Below are 21,161 nucleotides of genomic sequence, written 5' to 3'. Positions count from 1 at the left end.
TTCCTTGTGGTTGCATTTACGCTGTTGCAAAGACCTACTGTGCAGGAGTGTGGAAAAACCCCTCCACACCCTGCAGATTCTGGGAACGGTGCTTAAAGTTTTGTTTTGTTATAAGAAGAGAAGGTCAAGCAGTTACAGGAGCCATTTAAAAAACAGCAGTGCAACATTTCCTCTCCCTTGGACGGACCCTATCTTTCCCTATTGCCTTGTCCTACATGAACCAGCAGAGATCGAATGCAACCTCTCTTTTCATTCCACCTCCTCTTGGATCACGAGGGAGAAAATGTGTTCCATTTACACCATGTCGGGGCTTAAGAGAACAAGTGTACTCCCTCCACACCGAAGGGAAAAAAAAAAAAATTCCTTCCCTTACCCTGTACACTTCCTATACATACCAGGAAGAAGCAGAAGATTAAACCAAAATCATGTGCTTAAAAGAAAAGTCATTGCACCTAACCACCCTAAAATCTGCACCTAGAATTATACGAAGCCAATCAATTGGGATTCATGTTTATGATGCTTGTAAAAATGTCGCATTTGAACAAAACTGAGCCTTTTCCACTCCCCGTGGAGAGAGGGGCAGGTTTAGGAAGCTCGTCAGACAGGGTGGGGAACCCATGGCCCTCCAGATATTGTTGGACTACAGCTCCCATCATCCCCAAGCACTGGCCATGTTGGCTGGGTGATGGGAGTTGGAGTCTTACATCATCCGGAGGCCACAAGTACCACACCCCTAACATAAGGGGAGGAACTAGTGGTTACAAGTGAGAGACACATAACTGTGCAGAAAGCGACGTGCACCCCGCCCACCCCAGAAGACCTCTCGGGGGGGGGGGCTTTATCTCATGCCCTTCAGATACTGCCCATGTGCCTCAAAATGTCCCACCCCAGCAAAGAATCAGAGGTAGAAGACCTCTCGGGGGGGGGGGGGCTTTATCTCATGCCCTTTAGATACTGCCCATGTGCCTCAAAATGTCCCACCCCAGCAAAGAATCAGAGGTAGAAGCTTGTTTTTTTATCTATAAAAGCATCTCAACCAAGATGCTAACTTCTAGGCAATAAACTACATTTCACACTTGAAACCTCGTTACAAAACACAATCAGGGTCCGTTCTATTTCACTTCAGCAGCTTCCGGGCTAAAAATACATTTGGAGAGGGTTGTCCACAGATATTTAAACCACTTTCAAACTCTGCTGAACTGTCACAGTTCTCAAACAGAGAAGATTCGGAAAATGTATCTCTGAGAAGGGAGTATGGGATTTTCCACATCTTCACAAAAGCCACAAATCCAAGCATTTTTCAGGGATCAGCTGGGGCCGTTCAGGCAGTTTCGAACTGGTTTAAATGTTTCCTGTAGACTCGCCCGAAGGGATAAGCAAGCTTCACTTCAAACAGGTTGTACGTTCCGTGGGCAAAATTAAAAACCATAGCTTCTTCACAGATGAAACCAAGATTTATAATCAGGTTGCTTAAACAGTGCTACTTGAACATTTGAAGGGGGGAAAGTATGGATTTTTTAAATAATAAAACCTCCTCATATCACATTTATTATTAACCATTAAAATATAATTCACACAGGAAAAAGTAATCAGAATGTAAACATTTTGAAAGTAAAGTTGCTGACTCAAGATGTTGGAAGCAAACGTTAAAAAAGTCTAAACGAAATCTTGCTGGGCGACCGGGGTGGGGTGGGGCGGGGTCTCACCATGCACCTTTCATTATTTGGGAAGCTTCCATGGAGGTCTCCGATCGATTTTTCCAGACGTGCGAGTGACACAGACAAAAATCACGCATAAAGGACCAAACACACCGAGCTAAATCTTTTGATTACTCGATTCCAAATCTCCCAAGGGAAATCGTTCAAACCGGATGACAACTTTGCTACTGTTAATGCAGAAGAGGGAGGTTAGGGGTAAGAGAAGGAGCAAAAGAGGGGGGGAAAGGGAATTAGAATCGGTCACATTCTGAGTGCTTGTACAAAAACGAGAAGCAGCGGATGAGCCGCTATTTCCAAAATAGAAAGCAAAACACCGGGAGTACCTTTAAAAATAACTGCACCGTTTCAGCTTCCTTCTTGTAAGACTTGAGGCTGTTTCACCCATGACAATCTGCCTGTACAGCAATCAATCGCATTGTATGGAGATCCCCTCCACACAATATCTACCGTATGGTTTGTCAAGTCTATTTTCCTGCAGGCACTTCGATCAGGGAAGTTCTACACCGCTGCCATGTATGCTGGGAATGGTGGCAGCTGCAGTCCAACGTCTCTGGAAGGCACCAGGTTCAGGAAAGCTAGTCTATATTGCACTGAGTTTCCGACCTGACTTGCAGGAATAGGAACATACCCAGAGGCTGATCCAAGACATCCCCCTGGCTACGGATTGTACATGGCGACCGTACTTCCCCAAGTAGCTTCCCTATATCCTAGTTGACTTGGGGCACAATCCCTGGAGAAGTTCTCCCTTGTGTACTCTTATATCAACAGAGCTTAAGCAGGATTCTCTGCCCTGTTCTTTTGAGCCGCACTGACTCGAGAAGAAATAGGAGAAAAAGGGAAGGCCAAACAAAAGGCGTAGTGAAAGATGAGAGGCTTAAAGCCCTTCAAGTCTGCAATGAAGCCAGGTACAAGACTCTGCTGGTCTGTCAAGAAAGGCAGGGGGGGGAAACTGGGAAGGGATCTCCCATACCAGATGAGACAGGAAGTCCGCTTGATTAGGCCCGCCCCCAGAATTTACCCTCGTTCAGGGGTAGTTGACCTCTTTGGGCCCACTGCGCAATTTGAGAACCACAAAATGGCTGCCACGGCCACCCACCATCTTCATTTCCTAAGAATGTCTCTGAGTCCCACCGTGTAGCCCACAGGCATTCACGGGGAATGAAGATCGCAGTGGCTGGAGGCCCTCACTTTGCTGTGAACCAATCCCAGCTGCCAGTAACAAAGCTTCCACGGGCTGGCCACCCCTGGTCTACACCAACGGGCAGCAGTTCCCAGGGTTTCAGGCAGGGGTCTTTCTCAGCCCTAGCTGGAGATGCTGGGGATCGAACTTAGGACTGTCTACATGTAAAGCATCCGCTCTACCACTTAACACTAAGAATGTGAGAAGAGCCCTGCTGGATCAGACCAAGGGTCCATCTAATCCAGCGTTCTGTTCACGCAGTGGCCGACCAGCTGCAGGCCACAAGCAGGACACGAGTGCAACAGCACCCTCCCGCCCATGTTCCCCAGCAGCTGGTGTACACAGGCACACTGCCTCTGATACTGGAGGTAGCATAGAGCCACTAGGACTAGTAGCCATTGACAGCCTTCTTGATAGCCACTAGTAGCCAGTGTTAGCCTTCTCCTCCAGGAATTTGTCTTGTAAAGACAAACTCCCTTTTAAAGCCATCCAAATGGGTGGCCATCACTACACCCTGTGGTAGCGAATTCCATCGTTCAGCTCTGCGCTGTGTGAAGAAGTCCTGCCTTTGATCTGTCCTGAATCTCCCACCATTCTGCTTCATGGGGTGACCCCCCTGGGTTACGGTATTAAGAGGGAGGGAGAAAAATGTCTCCCCATCCATATTCTCCACACCACGCATAATTTTATCCTACCAGCTAGGCTTCAGCAGTATGCGAACCGAGAACTACCGGAAGTACAAGCTGGGTTCCGAAGAGGCAGAGGAACTAGAAATCAAATCGCCAACATTCGCTGGATCATGGAGAAAGCAAGAGAATTCCAGAAAAACGTCTATTTCTGCTTCATTGACTACGCTAAAGCCTTTGACTGTGTGGATCACAACAAACTGTGGCAAATTCTTAAAGAGATGGGAGTACCAGACCACCTTACCTGTCTCCTGAGAAACCTGTACGAGGGTCAAGAAGCAACAGTAAGAACCAGACATGGAACAACCGACTGGTTCAAAATTGGGAAAGGAGTACAACAAGGCTGCATATTGTCACCCTGCTTATTTAACATATATGCAGAGTACATCATGAGAAACGCCGGGTTGGATGAATCACAGGTCGGAATTAAGATTGCTGGGAGAATTATCAACAACCTCAGATACGCAGGTGATACCACCCTAATGGCAGAAAGCGAAGAGGATCTAAAGAGTCTCTTGTTGAGGGTGAAAGTGGAGAGTGCAAAAGCTGGTTTGAAACTCAGCATCAAGAAAACTAAGATCATGGCATCCGGCCCCATCACTTCCTGGCATATAGGAGGGGAAGAAATGGAAGCAATGACAGATTTTACTTCCTTGGGCTCCAAGATCACCGCAGAAAGTGACTGTAGCCATGAAATTAAAAGACGCTTGCTCCTTGGGAGGAAAGCTATGGCACACCTAGACAGCATAGTAAGAAGCAGAAACATCGCCTTGCCGACAAAGGTCCGTCTAATCAAAGCTATGGTTTTCCCAGTAGTAACATATGGCTGTGAGAGCTGGACTATAAGGAAGGCTGAGCGCCGAAGAATGGATGCTTTCGAACTGTGGTGCTGGAGAAGACTCTTACGAGTCCCCTGGACTGCAAGGAGGTCAAACCAGTCAATCCTAAAGGAAATCAACCCTGAGTGCTCATTGGAAGGACAGATACTGAAGCTGAAGCTCCAATATTTTGGCCACCTAATGCGAAGAGAAAACTCCCTGGAAAAGACCCCGATGCTGGGAAAGATTGAAGGCAAAAGGAGAAGGGGACGGCAGAGGATGAGATGGCTAGATAGCATCACCGATGCAATGAATATGGACTTGAGCACGCTCCGGGAGAGAGCGCAGGACAGGAAGGCCTGGCGTGCTATGGTCCATGGGGTCACGAAGAGTCGGACACGACTTAATGACTGAACAACAACATCATGTCTCCCCAACCCTCCTTTTTTCCAAGCTAAACAATCCCAGCTGTTGTAACCTTCCCTCCTAGGGGAGATGCTCTGGCCCCTTAATCATTTGAGTTGCCCTCCTCTGCACTTTTTCCAGCTCTACAATATCTTTTTTTAGGTGCAGTGACCGGAACAGTAGACCCTTTGAATTCCATCATGGAAGGAAGGTGGGGTAACAGTACAATGCACTGTTACAGCTCAGAGGTCATTCTGCTCAAATGCAGAGTGTCACAACCCCCACTGCCTATGCTGCAAAGTCTTGGTCTGCCCCCGAGACCATTTCCATGGAGGAAAAATGTCATGGGTGAAAGATCCCCCTACGGTTGCGGATTTTGCCTGGAAGTCCAAACACGCCCTGAGCTATCAGTGAGGAATCAGGCAAGAAGCTACATCAACAAATATCTTATGAACATCGTGTCAAACACAAAACTGTTCTCTTTGTTTTTAAACTAGGGCTGCTGCAACATTTAGGTTGTAATGCTTTACCTGTGTACCAGGGAGCAAGGCCCATTAAACTCAATGGAATGTACTTCTGAGTAGACATGCACAGGATTGGTAGAAGTTGGTAGAATTACTTGATTTTAGACCTTCTGACTAAAAGGCTGCCCTCAATTAAATAGGGCAGCAGATTTTTTTTTTAAAGGTCTTGCTTTTAATATAAATAACATATAAAAAACGCCATTTTAGAAGAGGCATTCCTCTTCCCCCCCCACACGTACACACAGAGGAATGCCTCCTCCAAGAATGCCTCTTCCATGCACAGAAAGGTGGGATAAATTAAAATGACAAATGAACAATAAATGTGCATATCTTTTAAAGACAAAGGAAAATATGCCATTGTTTTCAAAACTCTTAGTTTTGCTTCCATGCAAATTTATGCCAGTTTAATCAATTAAACAATGAATTGACAAACATTCATACGATTAAATCAACCAAGATTTCTTTAATTGGGCAACAGCACTATTTTTAACCCATCTCTTGGGGGAGAGGGAGACGAACACATCAATAATCGTCCCAACTGAAGCTGTAATAACTGAAGAACTGAGAGCAACTTTTAATGTTCTTTTGCTGGGCAGGAAGGTGCACTAAGCGTTCATCACATTTAAAATTAAAAAAAATCCCATACAGATGGCAAGCGCACAATGCTGGTTGGTTTGGGGTTTCGTTTTAGCTTACACCTTGCGAACAAGGCCGGTGGTCAGCATTCAGAGAAAGAACCGAACCGAGGAGAGCGCAGCGGGACAGAAATGTTGTAGCCGTTGGTCGAACACACTTCGGAAGGAGAGGGCTTTATCTGTGCTGAGTGTTAGTACAGCATCACAGTTCCCGCAGACAGGAATGGTAATTTCAGGTTAGCAGCCTACACCGAGAGAAGAGGCAGGAAAAAGGAATTCATAGAAGCGTTGGGGGGCAAGAACCCAAGGGTTAAAAACTGGCAACACGTGTGTGTGTGTGTGTGTGTGTGTGTGTACACATAGTGTAAAGTGGTTGTCCAAGTTGCTGAGAGGGTTAGGACAGACGGAAGCATGCAAGCCAGAATTCAGCTATCATATTGGTAGCTACAACCTAGAAGGTAGAAGGTAGAAGGCAAAAGAGAGAGACACACACACAAGAGAATGGAGTTAGTCCACAATTATAGTTAAAAAGTCAGCCAAAGCACAGGAGTAGGAAACACCCAGAATGATACCTGACTCTAAAGGAGATTGCGACAGTTCATTTCCTGTCTAAAACTTATTATCTCTCCCCAGTCTCTCTGCAGAGAGCTGGGCTCCTCTTCATGTTTAGACAGAAAAAAGTCCTACAACTCCCAGCATCCCCCAGCCAGCATGTCGGACTGTCTTCTGTCTAAACATGCATACGATTGCGCCTTTCAGCCTCCCTAATTTCTAGCTGAAGGCAGGTGTTTTGGTGCAGGTTAGCCAAAGATATACGGCCCTTCTGAACTCACGAGTGGTGCGGTGGGACCCGGGAGATCTGGGTTCTAGTCCCTGCTCGGCCATGAGGCTCATTGGGTGACTTTAGGCCAGTCACTGACTTTCTGCATACCCTACCTCACAGGGTTGTTGTGAGGATAAAACGGAGAGGAGGGGGACCACGTCAGCCACCTTGGGTTCCTTGCAAGGGGGTAAAAGGCTGGATATAAATGTAATTATCATCATCCTGACTTTTCAGTGGTGGGCTGGGTTCTACGAAAGGCCTCTGAGGAGCTGGTTGAGGAGGAAGGAAAGCTCCAGCTAGGAGTCTTGCAGGTTATGGTGGCAAGCTCACCAATAGGCAGGGGTGCCCCCTTTTCTCTCTCTCTCTTTCTCACACCCCACTTCTCTTTCGTTCCCCCTCTCCCTCCACAGCCAGTGGGCTGCTGAGGAAGGACAGATCACGCTTGCCAGAGGTCTGAACTAATCATTTGCAGAGGGCTTTTGAAGTTAGGCCAAGGGCCAAGTGAAACTAGGGCCAAGACCTCAGGTTGCTCACCTCTGTCTCTAATATATTTATTATGACAGAAGGTTTTGTGGACCTTCTGTCCACCTCATCAGATGCAGGATGTGTTATAAGTTGGCAGGCATATATACACGTGTGTGTGTGGGCAATCTCTACATGAGGCTTTTGTCGTGCACCCGTGATTGGTCACTCACAGAAGTTTGAGGGTCCTTTACACGACATCGTCAACCTCCAAGGCCTCTCCCATGCTTTATAACCTTTAGCCTGTTTTTTGTTTTTTGTTTTAAGATCAGGGAAAGTCCAGCATTTTTTCTCACTGCGCGATGAAGCTCTGCAATGGCTGCATGTACTTCCGCAATTCCACTATACCACCATGCCATCTAGTGGCTGTATAATGAAACATATAGAACTCACAGAGAAAAGAAATCCCTGAAAAAATGCCTGTGTAAGCACGTGTAAAGGAGCCGACCTTAATCCTGCAAAGAATCCAGAAGCAGAAGCCCTGGTAAATGTGCAGGATAAAACCCTGGTGTAGAGAAGCCCTGTGTGTGTGGATGAGAGAGAAATAGTGTTACAAACAACATCCCGTTGTTTGCTCCTAGTGGTTCCACATGGTCCTGAAATCCCTTTGGAGTCCACTCACAGTAGGGCCTTCAGTGCACTGGCTCCCTATCTGTGGAATTCCCTGCCTGTTGATGTCAGGCAGGTGCTGACATTTTTTACATGTTCAATTTGTATTCTTATTTTTGTTACGATTATGATTATGATTTCCCTTTTACTGTTCACCGTTTAGAAATTTTATGGGATGCAGAGCGGTATATGAATTGTGTAAATACATAATTGAACATAAAGGTATCTGCCCATACCAAATTTCTTCATGAGATTGATAGATTTCCACTCATTGTTCACGGGTCTGCATACATTTGGTGGCATCAGCTGCCGCATCCTGTACGTCTTCTTTCCATTACATGTTCCTCTGACCTCACTCCTCACCTTTCTACGCCAGCCCCGCCCGCCTTGTGAATATATGCTTGCCAACTGAGAGGAACACTTCGTGTATCTGATAGGGCTGACTGCACAGAAGCTTCTGCCATGATAAATGTGTTAGTCTTTAACAGCAGTATGCAACGGGACTGCTCCTGTTGGTCCCATTGCGCAACAGGGCTTTTGCGCTCTGAAAAGTAACCCCCGAAACAAGCAGAAATGCTCGTTTCTGGATTGGGACGTGTCAGGGGAGCTCCCTTCTGTGACTGTTCTGGAAAAGAACATTTCTGCTCGTTGCAGGTTATTTTTAGAACCGCAAAAGCCCCTTTGCAAAAGAGGTGGGTTCTGCAAGCACATGAGCACAATAGGATACTATGCTCAGATGCGCCAAGGCCCTTTTTGTCATCTTTCCTTGAAGCGTCTAGGTAAGACCTAACCAGGTCCACACTGGGAGCACACAATGGGAGACAGTCTGTCGTGTGTGTTTGTGTGTGTGGTAGACTAGTGCAAATCCTATACGCGTTCACTTAGAAGTTAAGCCCCACTGAACTCAATGGGACCTCTGTCCAGGCAAACACACATAGGCCTGCAGAGTTAGTACGTTCAGTTCAAGTATGCATGATCCTAGAGATGCTCTTGCCCTCAGGGAATGGTTATTCGTCTGCCAATCAGCAGATTAGTAAAATGCGATTGCCGGAAGCGGCTCAGACACACGGCGGCACAGACACAGGCCAATACGTACTCAGCTGATTTCCAGAAGTGTCCCGGATGAGAGAGCCTCCGGTTGAGCTTTCGCAGTTTTTCAAGCATTTCCATCAAGAGCGGGAAGCTAGGCCGCTGACTGACATCAAAAGACCAACACGCCGAGAGGATTTCCTAAAAGGAGATATTTATTTATTTATTTATTTATTTATTACATTTCTATACCGCCCCTTAGACAAAGCTCTCTGGGAAGTTTGTTTATAAACAGAAAGAACCATTTTATAAACATAAACAAACATAAACCATCTTTTATAAACATAAACGAACAAATAAACATAACTAAATATTTGTTTGTTTCTTTAGAGTTTGTTAATGACCTGCTTTCGTTCGATGGTGAGCTTGGCAAGGTAGACATCTTTTGAAAAGCACCACAGGAGAACGAAACCATTTGGACCGAGAGGAGGCCTCGCTACGCAAACCTTAAAGCAGGGGTGTTGAACCTCTTTCGGCCTGAGAGGTGAATTCAATTTTGGAGAATCTCGGGGAGGGGGCACACCCCAGTGGTGGGTGGGGCCAAAGGTAAAGGGGGAGGGGTCAAACCCGCCAAATACCAGCATATCATAGCTTAAAGTATTTAAGGCTCAGGAGAAGCATTTCAACCTTCTAGAATGAAGGAATAACTGCACAGAAGCCCCAGGAAATACCAATCAGTGATTGGGGAAAGGGGCGAGGCATGGGGAAGGCGGCAGGGGGCATGGCCAACTGGGGGAGCCTGGAAGGGTAACTTGGGACCCCAGGAGGGCTGGATTTGGCCCTGTTGCAGGACCTACCGCTTGCACAACAGGGCTTTTGCACTTCGAAAACTAACCGCAAGACGGAGCAGAAATGCTCGTTTCTGGATTAGGTCAAGTCAGCAGAGCTCCCTTCTGTGAGCGCCACTGACCTGACCTGTTCCCCGCCCCTGTCTTAAGGGGATAGGGTCTACTTTAGTATTACCTGCTTTCAGGGAGATGTTGAACTATAATAACAGAATGTTTTTATCCTGGAATCAGGAAACGTTACAAATTATTGAGACGTATGGTCTCCCTTGGGATATCTTGAGCTCTTTGAATTTTGAAACAGCATCGTGTTATTTGAAATCTTATTATGTTAAAACAGGATTTCCGTGCTGATCGTGTCTCAGCCTGTCTGTCGAAACGTGCCCCTTGGTATGCCAAATCACCCATCCAAATGCCTTACCCACACTACATAACCAATATTACAAAATCCAAATGGAGAAAAGCCTTTACAGCCTGACGATGATTCCTTAAGAATGAAGAGCCATCCATGTGGGGCCAAAACCCCAAAAGATGTCATAGGATCATAGGGTTGGAAGGGGCCTATGAGGCCATTGAGTCCAACCCCCTGCTCAGTGCAGAAAGCCTGATTCCCAGGCGGTCTCCCATCCAAGTGCTAACCAGGGCTGATGCTGCTAAGTTTCCAAGATCAGCTGAGATCTTTGCTCAACATCATAAGATCACAGGGTTGGAAGGGGCCTACAAGACCATCGAGTCCGACCCCCTGCTCAGTGCAGGAAGTCTTATTCCCAGGCAGCCCCCCATCCAAGTACTAGCCAGGGCTGACCCTGCTTAGCTTCCGAGATCAGACAAGGTCAGGCACAGTTGACTGGTTACCTACTTGTTTGCCCAATTTATGAGGGCATGAGAAAAGCCTTGTTTAGAGATTTAGATGTGCCATCAAGCAGGTCCGTTGGGGATTTATTTTTTTTCTTGGGGGACAGGTCCCCTCCTGTTTCTGGAAAAGTGGCCTGATTTGCTTTTCGAGCGGCAATTTTAAGGGGGAAAGTTTGTGATATGTCAAACTGTCTTGAAGAGCAATCCTTTATTTCTCAGAATGCTCGGTTTTATTCTTATTTTAACTGGCCGATGTATTTTACTCTGCTCTTTGCCTTTGATGTGTTCTGTTTTTGTAATGGCTTCCGCTACACAAAATAATCTATATTTGGTTTATACCCCTGCCTCAAAGGCTACTTTCACAGGCTGCTGGAGGAGGGGAATTGCAAAGACTTTGAGCCTCAATCCTGGCTCCTGTGCTACTGAGACACTGAGACAGCTGAACTACCAGCCTCTAGACTTCCCGCTCTGCTTCATTAGGCATCCCCAGTTATAGGGCATAGCCCTGGCCTTGCACAGAAAGGCAGTCACGAGACAGACCTATAGGTTAGGGTCCAAAATTATGTCCGGTGCAGCATACTGTCTCTTCCGATGTCTCCTTTTAAAGCTTCAGAGCGGCCACGGAAGCAGCAAGTTGGCTTAGGGCGGGAGTGCTGGGGGAAGGGGAGCTGGGAAGCCCTCGCCCGTCTACAGAACTACAGCCTCCAGGGTTCAACGGGAGCCCCAGGGAAGTAGAAACTGGGAGTGAAAGGAAAAGCGGCGGCAGGTCGGTAGAGCAATGCATGACGAAATCCGCCCCCACTTACGCCGACTTCTTTTCCAAGGCTGCTTGCTGCAAGGACTTGCTTCATTCCTTCGCCACTCCCGATCTGCCAGATCAACGCCTCGGCCGGCTGGCGCTCAAACGGCCACTCTCTGGCTTGGAGTTCGTACCACACGGTCCTGAGAGGCCAAGGCGTTTTCAGGAGTTAAGCTTTGCAACAGCAATGGCTCACGGCGCAGAAAGCATCTATCAATACCTTTTTCGTCCCATGTACATCCCTGCCCTTCCTCCCGAGAGAGCCCAGAACAATGTACAGAGTTCCCCCCCTCCCCATTTTACCTGCACAACAACCCTATGAGGTAGGTTAGATTGAGAGTATGCGATTGACTTAATGGTTGAGTGGGGATTTGGACCTGGATCTGCACTGACACTCTAACCCAGACTTCCCCAACCAGGAGCCCTCCAGATATTTTGGACGATAATGCCTATCATCCCTGACTACTGGCCTTGCTGGCTGGGGCTGATGGGAGTTGTAGTCCAAAACCACTTTGAGGGAGGCTGCTCTAACCACTGTGCCACACTGGCTCCTGTAGCAGCCAGCTCCCAACATTTCGTCACACTATAGCGTGACCAAGAAACAAGCCTGGGGAGGGGGTATGCAGATGAAGGGGGCAGGGCTATGCAAATAGGGATAGGCTTGATTCTCAGGGGCTAGGGGTACCAGAGCAGAAGCAAAATTTAGCTATTGTGCTGTTTTCTCCTATGACAGGGGACGGGAGCTTCCCACCTGCGGGCCCAGTAAGGTCCAAGGGTATTCTCCCCATCAGGCCTGGAAGCCTCTTCCCTTGGCCTCGCCCCCTCTGCCCCGGAGGGAAAAGCTTCTACCTCTGATCTTTTCCCTGCCCAGTTCTTTTCCCTGCCGAGCGCTGAGAAAGGTACCCATTGTCAGCGTTGAGCAAGGGAAAGCATTTATCTCTAATCGGCTGGGAAAGGACGGGTCGCTGAGCGATTCAGTCCTACTTCCTTCTGAGGCTTGTCCTGCAGGCGCTTGTCCAGTTTATTTGTGAGCAGACAACCTGCCCGCGCTTACTTCTGAGTAGATTTCTCAGCCCCACCGACCACTGGAATGCAGGCCTGGAGACTTCCTCTGAAATGGAAATCCCACCTTCGGGCCAAAAAATGTTCCCCGCACCTGTTTTATCTGGCGGCGGGGGGAGTTAAGTGTTGTGCTTGGGGACGACGTCAAAGCAGGGTCGCAGCTTCGCCTCTGCGCCTTTGAAACTGAATGGGCCGCCCCCACTGCCAAGGGTCGACCTTAGAGGTAGAAAACAGAGAAACCGACGCACAGCCAGAAGGCCCGATAAAAACTGAAAGCTGCTGTTGGCCACGATTCCCGCTACGCCCCGGGTGAGCAACGTGCGGCCCTCCGGATGTTTTCAGACGGCAACTTTCATCAGCCCTAGCCAATGGTGAGGCATGGCGGAGACCTCTGGAGTGTCGCACCGTGACCACCCCTGCAGCTTGGCTCTAGTCCTTGGAATCTCTATAGCGAAACCCCGATACACATTGCCTTGGAAGCCCACATGGAAAAGCAGTTTGATTTGTGGCTGCGTGTGTGAGCACTCAACCCTTTCTCTCTCCCTGTGGCAACGACAGGAGGTACAATGACCCCCCCCCCTCATTTACCACCTCAGGGGCCTTGTGACATCCACACCCCGCCACCCGGTCCACCATAATGAAGAGTATTTTCTCAGGTGTCAGCTGTGAGCCAGACAGCGCTGTACCAACTCCATCTGATACGGCGGCTGCGCCCCTGCCTTCCCGACCATCTGCTCCCATCGGTAGTACATGACTTGGTCTCCTCTCGTCTAGACTACTGTAATGCACTCCACGTGGGGTTACCCTCGAAGATGGTTCGGAAGCTACAGCCGGTGTAGAACGCAGCGGCTCGCCCGATAAAAGGCAGCGGCTGGCGTGATCACATCACTCCGGTGCTGAAGGAGTTGCACTGGCTACCAGTTGTTTTCCGGGCCAAATTCAAAGTGTTGGTTGTGACCTTTAAAACCTTATATGGTTCCAGCCCAGCCTATCCCAAGGAGCGCCTCCAGCAACACCAGACAGGCTGCTCAACAAGATCGGCCTCAGATGGCCTTCTCTGTGTCCCATCAGCCAGGACAACTAGGCGGTTGAGAACAAGGGAGAGGGTCTTCTCTGTTGTGGCCCCCCACTCTGTGGAACTCCCTCCCTAGGGAACCCTGCCATGCCCCCACTTTAATGAGCTTCCACCACACATTACAAACGTGGTTCTTCAGGCAGGCATTTGGGGTGGGTTAGGGTATTTTTAGAAATACGACATTTTAATGTAGAATTGTATTGTTTTAAACTGTTGCATTATTGTACATCGCCCAGAGTGGCTGGGTGACCAGCCAGATGGGTGATCAAGGAATTTAATTAATTAATTAATTAATTAATTAAATGTTTTGCAAGCCTTTACTATCATTAGGCTAGAGTTGGTAGGAGGAAGAGTTAGTCGAAGGGGAAGGCAAGATTTCTAAATGTCACTCAGAAAAGACTTTTGGGATTTCCCCACAACATCAAAAGGAAGTCCAGAGTGGCAGTATGACTAAGGCTTCAGCCTCTGTCGGAACAGCTCTAAATATTTTCCGAACGGGTTTCAATTTTGCTCTTTAGGAATCCATGGACACGCACGCACGCTGCTGGGCACTGGAAGTTTTTCAGTACCCCCACCCTTGTTTTAAGTGCTTAATAGCTGCGGGAAAGGTGAAACAAACATGGCTGCCCTCAAAAGAAAATGCACCTATAATTGTCAGGCGGTGGAGGGAGGCACAGTGTGACGGGAATGGTCACTTCACAATATTGAGTAAGGGCGCAATCTTATGCGTGCTTCGACAGAAAAAAGTCCTACAACTCCCAGCATTCCCCAGCTGCAATGCTGGGAGTTGTAGGGCTTTTTTCTGTCGAAGCACGCATAAGATTGCGCCCTAAAAAGGACAAGACACGTTTTTAGTTGTGGTTATATATCGGCGTTCCCCAAGCTGGTGCCTTCCAGATGTGTTGGACTACACTTCCCATCAGCCCCAGCCCGCATCCGCAATCATGCCTCACTATTGGCTAGGGGAGCTGCAGTCCAACACATCTGGAAGACACCAGATGCATTGGATCTACATATAGCAGCATATAGCACATACAAGTATCTGCGATCAATGTATTGATTATGTTTATATCCTGTTTTTCTTCCATTCAAGGCAGCTTGCATGGCACTCCCAGCCGGGCAGTCCCCCATCCAGGCGTTGACCACAGCCGGGCCTGCTTCGCACGCTGTCAGGCCACGCTTCTGCCGGCCAGAGAAACAGAACACCCGCCGCAGGTCCCGAGAGGGAAGTGCCCCTGTGGATCCCACCTTACCCAAAAGCGTAGACGTCAGCCGCTTTGGAGAACGGGAGCTTATCTTCATCCTTCCCGGGAGCCATCTCGCGCACGATCTCCGGGGCCAGGTAGCACAGCCAATCATGGGGCAGCTTCAGCTCGTTCTCACGCCTGGCATCAGAAAGACGGGCATTATCCTTCCACGCTCTGCCACCTACAGAACTCGGGAGCTACAAACCCAATCGGTAGAATCTTCCAGAAAGTAAAGACCCACAATGAACAGAAATGGGATACGCGCACGTATCCAGCGGGAGCTTGTGTAGGGGCCACAGCTCGGGGCAGAGGCCCTGCTTTATTGATTGGCTGATTGCATTTATATCCCGCCTTTCTTCCTCTTACAAGGAACCCAAGGCGGCTTGCATTCTCCTCCTCCTCTCCATTTTATCCTCACAACAACCCTGTGAGGTAGGTTGGGCTGAGATCTGTGCCTGGCTCAAAGTCACCCAGTGAGCTTCCATGGCCAGGCGGGGACTAGAACCTGGATCTCCCGGCACCCGGCCCAACACTCTCACCACTCTGCTTTGCATGCAGAAGGCTCCAGGTTCAATTCCGGGCACCGCCAGTTAAAAGAAGCGGGTAGCAGCTGGCACTCTAAAGGAGCCATCCAAAGTGCGCCTTTAGAATTCTGACTGAAACTCGGAGCAGATTCACCGCCCCACTGAGATCAGGGCCACCAGCCTCCACTGGCAGGTGCGGGGGGAACCCTTTTCTGCCTGAGACCCTGGCAAGCTACTGTCCATCACTGTCCCCGGGTGCTGAACCTCAGGGCTCGGGGGCCACATCCTGCCCTCTGAGGTTCCCCGGAAGACCACTTCCCCTGTCCCCTGGCCTCACCCCTTCCCCCCCCCCAGGCACCAATCAGTTTGGTTGTTTCCCAGCTTTTGCACTCCCCCCCCCATTCCTAAAGGCTGGAATGCCTCTCCCAAAGCTTCGTTGCTGGCAGTGAAAGCTGGAAGTTAAACTGTGCTGTTACTTTCGGTATTTTGGCCCCACTGAAGTGAAGAACGTGACAACGTCGTTATGACATTTAGCTCTCAGACATTTACATCCTGGTCTTCCAATCCCGTTTGCAAGGCAACCGACCATTTGACATATGCAAAGATAAGCCAAACCGCTTGTCCGTAGGGGACGCTGCAGCTCCAGAGAAGTTTATAGGAGCTGACCTTGGACCGGGCAGGCAGGAGAAATGAACAGGAGACGCCGTCACGGAAGACTTACCTCCCTTCCTGAACCACGCCTGAAATTCCAAACAGGCCAAAGTCTGTGATCACCACTTTGCCATTTTCATAGAAAACGTTCTTGGATTTGAGATCTTTATGCACAATGCCTTTGGCGTGAAGGTACCCCATGCCCTGGAAAACATGGTGGCAGGGGTTAAACAGGGAGAGAACATGAGATCGTTTCAGTATTGCATCGGTGTTTTGCCCACATACACAGACTCAACGTATGTGAAAAACGGTACTCAGCAGTCGCATGGACTGAGATTCTCAGTCACCGTTTCAACGGCTCTAAAAAAGCTAGCAGTCCTCTGTACCAGCGTGCATGTTTGAGCCTGGTGCAAAGGTAACCATGGTTAGAGGACTGGGAGTGAGACCTGGGTTCTCGGGCTCCCTCCTCCCCTTTCACATGCAAACAACAACAACAACATCATCATCATACGTTCCCCCTTCCTTCCCTTTTGGAAGTTAACCATGGCGCAGCATTACGTCTGACCACAGTCGTTTCTTAGGCCACCCTGGTTCAAGCTCCTCCCTCCTAGACCCCTGCTTTACCTTATCTCCTCCTTCTATTTCTGCCTGCCTGCCCCCTCTGTGACGTAACGGCAGTTCAGCCAATGGCAAGCAGAGATTCTTCTGTGTGCCTGCCTGCCCCCTCTGTGACATAAGGGCAGTTCAGCCAATGGCAAGCAGAGATTCTTCTGTGTGCCTGCCTGCCCCCTCTGTGACATAAGGGCAGTTCAGCCAATGGCAAGCAGAGATTCTTCTGTGTGCCTGCCTGCCCCCTCTGTGACATAAGGGCAGCTCAACCAATCACAGGCACAGGCTTCTTCACCACCCGGTCTTTAGCGCATTGCATAGACTCTTGTCTTTACTGTTTACAGCCCTCCTTTCTGACCAGCTAGGGAACACAGAGAAGCTGACAAGATACCAGTGGTACAAGTATACATCATCAGCACCATTGATTTTTTAAAAAATCTATTCCACTAAAAATAATCCAAGAGTTAAACGTATTCAAAGGTCTCCTCAATTGTCACCAAGCAGCATTCCAACAGGTCGCAGCAGAGAAAGGGATGAGAAGCAACGCCACTCCATCAGCTCTGCTTAGACACCAGTTCCTTTTAGCTCCTCCTCTCCCTGAACTGGTTCCATCAAAGCTGGTCACTGTAAGAACTAAACGGTTTGCTTTTTCTTTCCTCCTCCAACCCCCTCCACTTTTCCTTTTTGTGTCCTGTCTTTTAGATCAGTCTTCCCCTACCTGGTGGGCTGGACTACGGATCGGTTGGACAGGCTGGGGGATGCTGGGAGTTGTAGTCCAGCCCATTCGGAGAACACCAGGTTGGGGAAGGTGGTTTTAGATTGCAAGTCTAAGGGCACAGACTGTGTTTTTTTTATTGATCTGTAAGCCACTCTTTTGGTTGAAGAGCAGGGTAAAAACGTTTTAGACAAAGAAAACTCTCCAAGTTACAAACGAAAGGACATCCTTAAATCTTCACCTGCTTTCTTAAAGAGAACTCAGGATGCACCTGTCCAGGGATAGAGTTGCAAAACGGTGGTGTGCTCCAGGAGATCTGATTTTGTGAATTGTGGGGGGTCTCCATAGGGTATCAGCTTATGCAAGGTTGATTCATACGCAAACACTTCTTACCTTAATGATCTCTTGAGCAATCTGCCTGGTCATGTTAATATCCAGAGGTATTTTGGGGTCCCGTACAACAGAGTGAAGCGTCCTTCCTTTGCAGAAGCTAAGACAGATGGGTAGACAAATGTGTTAAGAAGAAAACCCCAAACAGTTCTTACATTTTCTATGAGCCCATCTATATCATGGTCAGAACTAACCTTGGTTTCCCTCACATGAGAGTTTGCAAGCATGGGTAGAAGCTGATTTGCAAAACCTGGTTAAAGATAACCACAGCTCTGTTACCAGGATCTCTAAATTCTGAGTCTTGACCGGTTCATAAGGTATTTACAATATGTTTATACCACTTTTTAGCAAGATCTCGAAGCGGTTTACAATAAATCAAATGTCAAAATATTGAAATTACATACAATTAAAACAATTAAATCTCAAAATCTCAATAGAAAATAGAATATTTGCATATAACACTGGCATCATGGAAAATCTACTTTGAAAAAAGACAGTTTCATTACAGCTATTCCAAAGTGTCAAAGATACAATGGCGCTGCATTCACAAGCACAATAGCAGCTCCAAAATCCCTCCATGCAATTGCACTGGGCTCATTACACCCATTCTAGGGCTTAGCTATACGTGTCATTGCCTCAAGGAAATACCGTTTGATCCAGAAATTCAAAGGAATTCTTTGAGCCATCGAATTCTCAGTTCACACTATTTTAATGGCTCCCAAAAGGCTAGCAGTCCTGTGCACCATTTGGACCTGGTGCAGATGCAACTTTCTGGATCTCTTAACCATGGTTAAGAGATTGGGCAGAGTGTGCCATGGGCTTGCAGGTGGCTTGTTCGAGAAAAATAAGCCAGACTGCATGGTTAACAAGCCAGCCTGGCTGCGTTCAGACAACACACTAATCCACAGGTCAACAAGCAACCCACGGTTCAAAACAACCCACACTCAACCACTGAACATAGGTTAGCATGTTGTGTGAACAGACCTTAAGAGTTGCTGAACATGTTCACAGAGTCTTAGCACGCCTATTTAACAAGGGTGTGGGGTGTGTCAAAAAATAATTAAGATCCTTACCTAGTAATAATCGCTAGGTGAGGGGGGTTCATGCAGGCCCCCATGAAAAGCACCACATTCTCGTGTCTGGTTTGTCTGTAGTTCATCACCTCCTTCTTGAAGAGCTTCAGATGGTCCTGATTGTTGCCATCGATCTCCAGCAACCGGATGGCCACCTCTCCATGCCATCGGCCCCGGTAAACCTTGCCCCACCGCCCTTGGCCAATGGGATCTCCCAGCTCGATCTGCTCAAAGGGAATGTCCCATTCCTGTAGGTAGACACTCGTCTGGCTGGCCTTGCGGGCAATCACCCCTTGCCAGCGGGATCGCCGGCTTGGCAGGTCGTCAATCTCATCTTCATCGTCCTCGGGTTCCGACTTGTTCGGCTCTTGGTCTTCCACACGCTTGGAAAGGAAAGGGAAGGGTACAAGAGCTGTGATGGGAGTTTCAGCTCCTGAATTTTGGCTCTCTACCACATTCTCCCCGAGTTCTGCATCAACGTTGCAGTGGCATCTTTGGGGGCCCCTCCATTCCAACTCATCAGGGATGATGTGCTGGTATTAACATTCAAAGCCCTAAACGGCATGGGGCCAGGTTATCTGAAGGATCGTCTCCTCCCATATGTACCTGCCTGGATCAGCTTCAGTGCTTGCAGGATAGCCAGAATCGCCTGTTACCCTAAGAACTGCAGCCACGCAATCCTTTTCACTCTTACCTAAAACATCCTTTGAGACAGGGTACACCTGCCTGATTAACAAACTGTACCATATGTACCTGCCTGGACCCTAAGCTCATCTTCGGGGTCCTTCTCCGGGAGCCCCTGCCAAAGGAAGTGAGGTAGATGGCTACCAGGAAGAGGGCCTTTTCTGCTGTGGCACCCCAGCTGTGGAATGAGCTCCCTAGAGAGGTTCACCTGGCACCTACACTGTACTCCTTTCAGCACCGGGTGAAGACCTTTTTATTTTCCCAGCCATTTAGCACTTTAGTCTTTTAGCTCTGCTGTTTTAAAACTGGATTTTAAATCTCTGCATTGCTGCTAGGTGTTATTAAGGCTGTACTTTTATATTGTAGTTTTAAGCTTTCATGTTTTATATTGTTTTATGCTGTACTTTGTGCTTTTAATTTCTGTGAACCTCCTAGAAAGCTTTGGCTATTAAATAAATAAACAAACAAATGGTTTCTTATCTCCAGTATCCATGGCTTCACACCCAACAACTCATAACCATAATGCCTTTTATATAAGCCCGTGATGCAGCTGAATTTGGAATACTGTGTACAGTTCTACACTGGAACATCAGAAGCTTGGATTTCTATGAATCCGACCTACGTATTCTGCACCCAACCAGCTTTTTCCGAGGCTTGTGGATTCCAGTTATTCACTTCTGCGCTAATTCACCCGTGCGCTAACGTGTATCAGCGGAAGTGCTAATCTGCATTCGTTAATGTGCATTAGTGCATTTGCACAAATGCACATTGGCAATAATGCGTACTTGCGAATTAGCGCAAATAGAATTAAATTCTGGTTTAAAAAATCCGATTCCATCCAAGAGTGGAGGGTGGAACAAAAATCGCCTGACAATCAATGAAACACAGGCAGAAAGCATTTAACACAATTTGTACATCCCTGTTCCACCTTCCCTTAGGTCGCAGTATAGAAGAGGACAGAGATTAAGACAATATAAATGGCACCTGCAACAAAATATTGCAGTGTGGAACGGTTCTGTTCAAGGTGCCAGCCAGCCAGCCCTTTCCCAAGACACTCCATTCCAATCCCACACCCCCGAGTTTTCCTCCCCCTACCACCTCAACTGTCAGTCAGTATTCTATGTCCTCTGAGCGCTCTCGGACCTCATCGTGCTGCTTTTGAGGTGTCCACCTTAGGAATTATTTTTCTAAAAAGATTTGTTGTACTTCTGCAACCTTGGGGTTCCTTTGACTCTGCTGATACCTCTGTCTCATGTACGGGTGCTGACATTTTGGCTACATAAGCAACGGCACGCAACGCCTGAGCATCAGAATTAGAGGGAACGACGACACTCCTAATGGCAGCAGCTACCTTGTTTGCTGATGTCACTATAATAACATGGCAAGTGCTACTATACTAATTAATAATTCACACACACACGCCCCCCAACAAACAGAAACTTACCTCTGTATCATGTTCTTCAACCCCATCTGTCTCTAGGTGTTCGCCGGCACTATTCAAGAGAGAAAAGAGAGTAGACAGTTGACATTGCAGGATGGCACGATGAGTGAGAGTTATGGCATCCTATACTTGGATGCTGCCATCAAGGGACTTATTTGATGCAAATATGGGAGACAGAAATACAGAGCTAGAAATGCGCTACCTGGAGATGCCAGGGATTGAACCTGAGTCCTTCTGCATGC

General features: G+C 48.0%; 1 protein-coding gene across 1 annotated transcript in view; it reads right to left on the bottom strand.

The window, feature by feature from the left end:
* Positions 1-7,581: 7,581 nt before the first annotated feature.
* Positions 7,582-21,161, bottom strand: part of KSR1 (kinase suppressor of ras 1) — a 134,083-nt gene continuing 120,503 nt past the window's right edge. The window contains exons 13-19 of the mRNA XM_084822838.1: positions 20,923-20,971; positions 18,795-19,177; positions 17,725-17,821; positions 16,078-16,211; positions 14,839-14,970; positions 11,456-11,591; positions 7,582-9,150 (exon numbers count right to left, since the gene is read on the bottom strand). Of these exons, the coding sequence (XP_084678964.1) occupies positions 8,917-9,150; positions 11,456-11,591; positions 14,839-14,970; positions 16,078-16,211; positions 17,725-17,821; positions 18,795-19,177; positions 20,923-20,971 (1,165 nt within the window). The 3' untranslated portion in view covers positions 7,582-8,916. The remainder of the gene's footprint in view (positions 9,151-11,455; positions 11,592-14,838; positions 14,971-16,077; positions 16,212-17,724; positions 17,822-18,794; positions 19,178-20,922; positions 20,972-21,161) is intronic.

Source organism: Heloderma suspectum, chromosome 16, assembly GCF_057233095.1.
Source record: "Heloderma suspectum isolate Gila_16-S chromosome 16, 16-S_ref, whole genome shotgun sequence".
NCBI classification, from domain to species: domain Eukaryota; kingdom Metazoa; phylum Chordata; class Lepidosauria; order Squamata; family Helodermatidae; genus Heloderma; species Heloderma suspectum.
The sequence above is the reverse complement of the archived record's forward strand: the minus strand, read 5'-3'. Positions and strand labels throughout refer to the sequence as shown.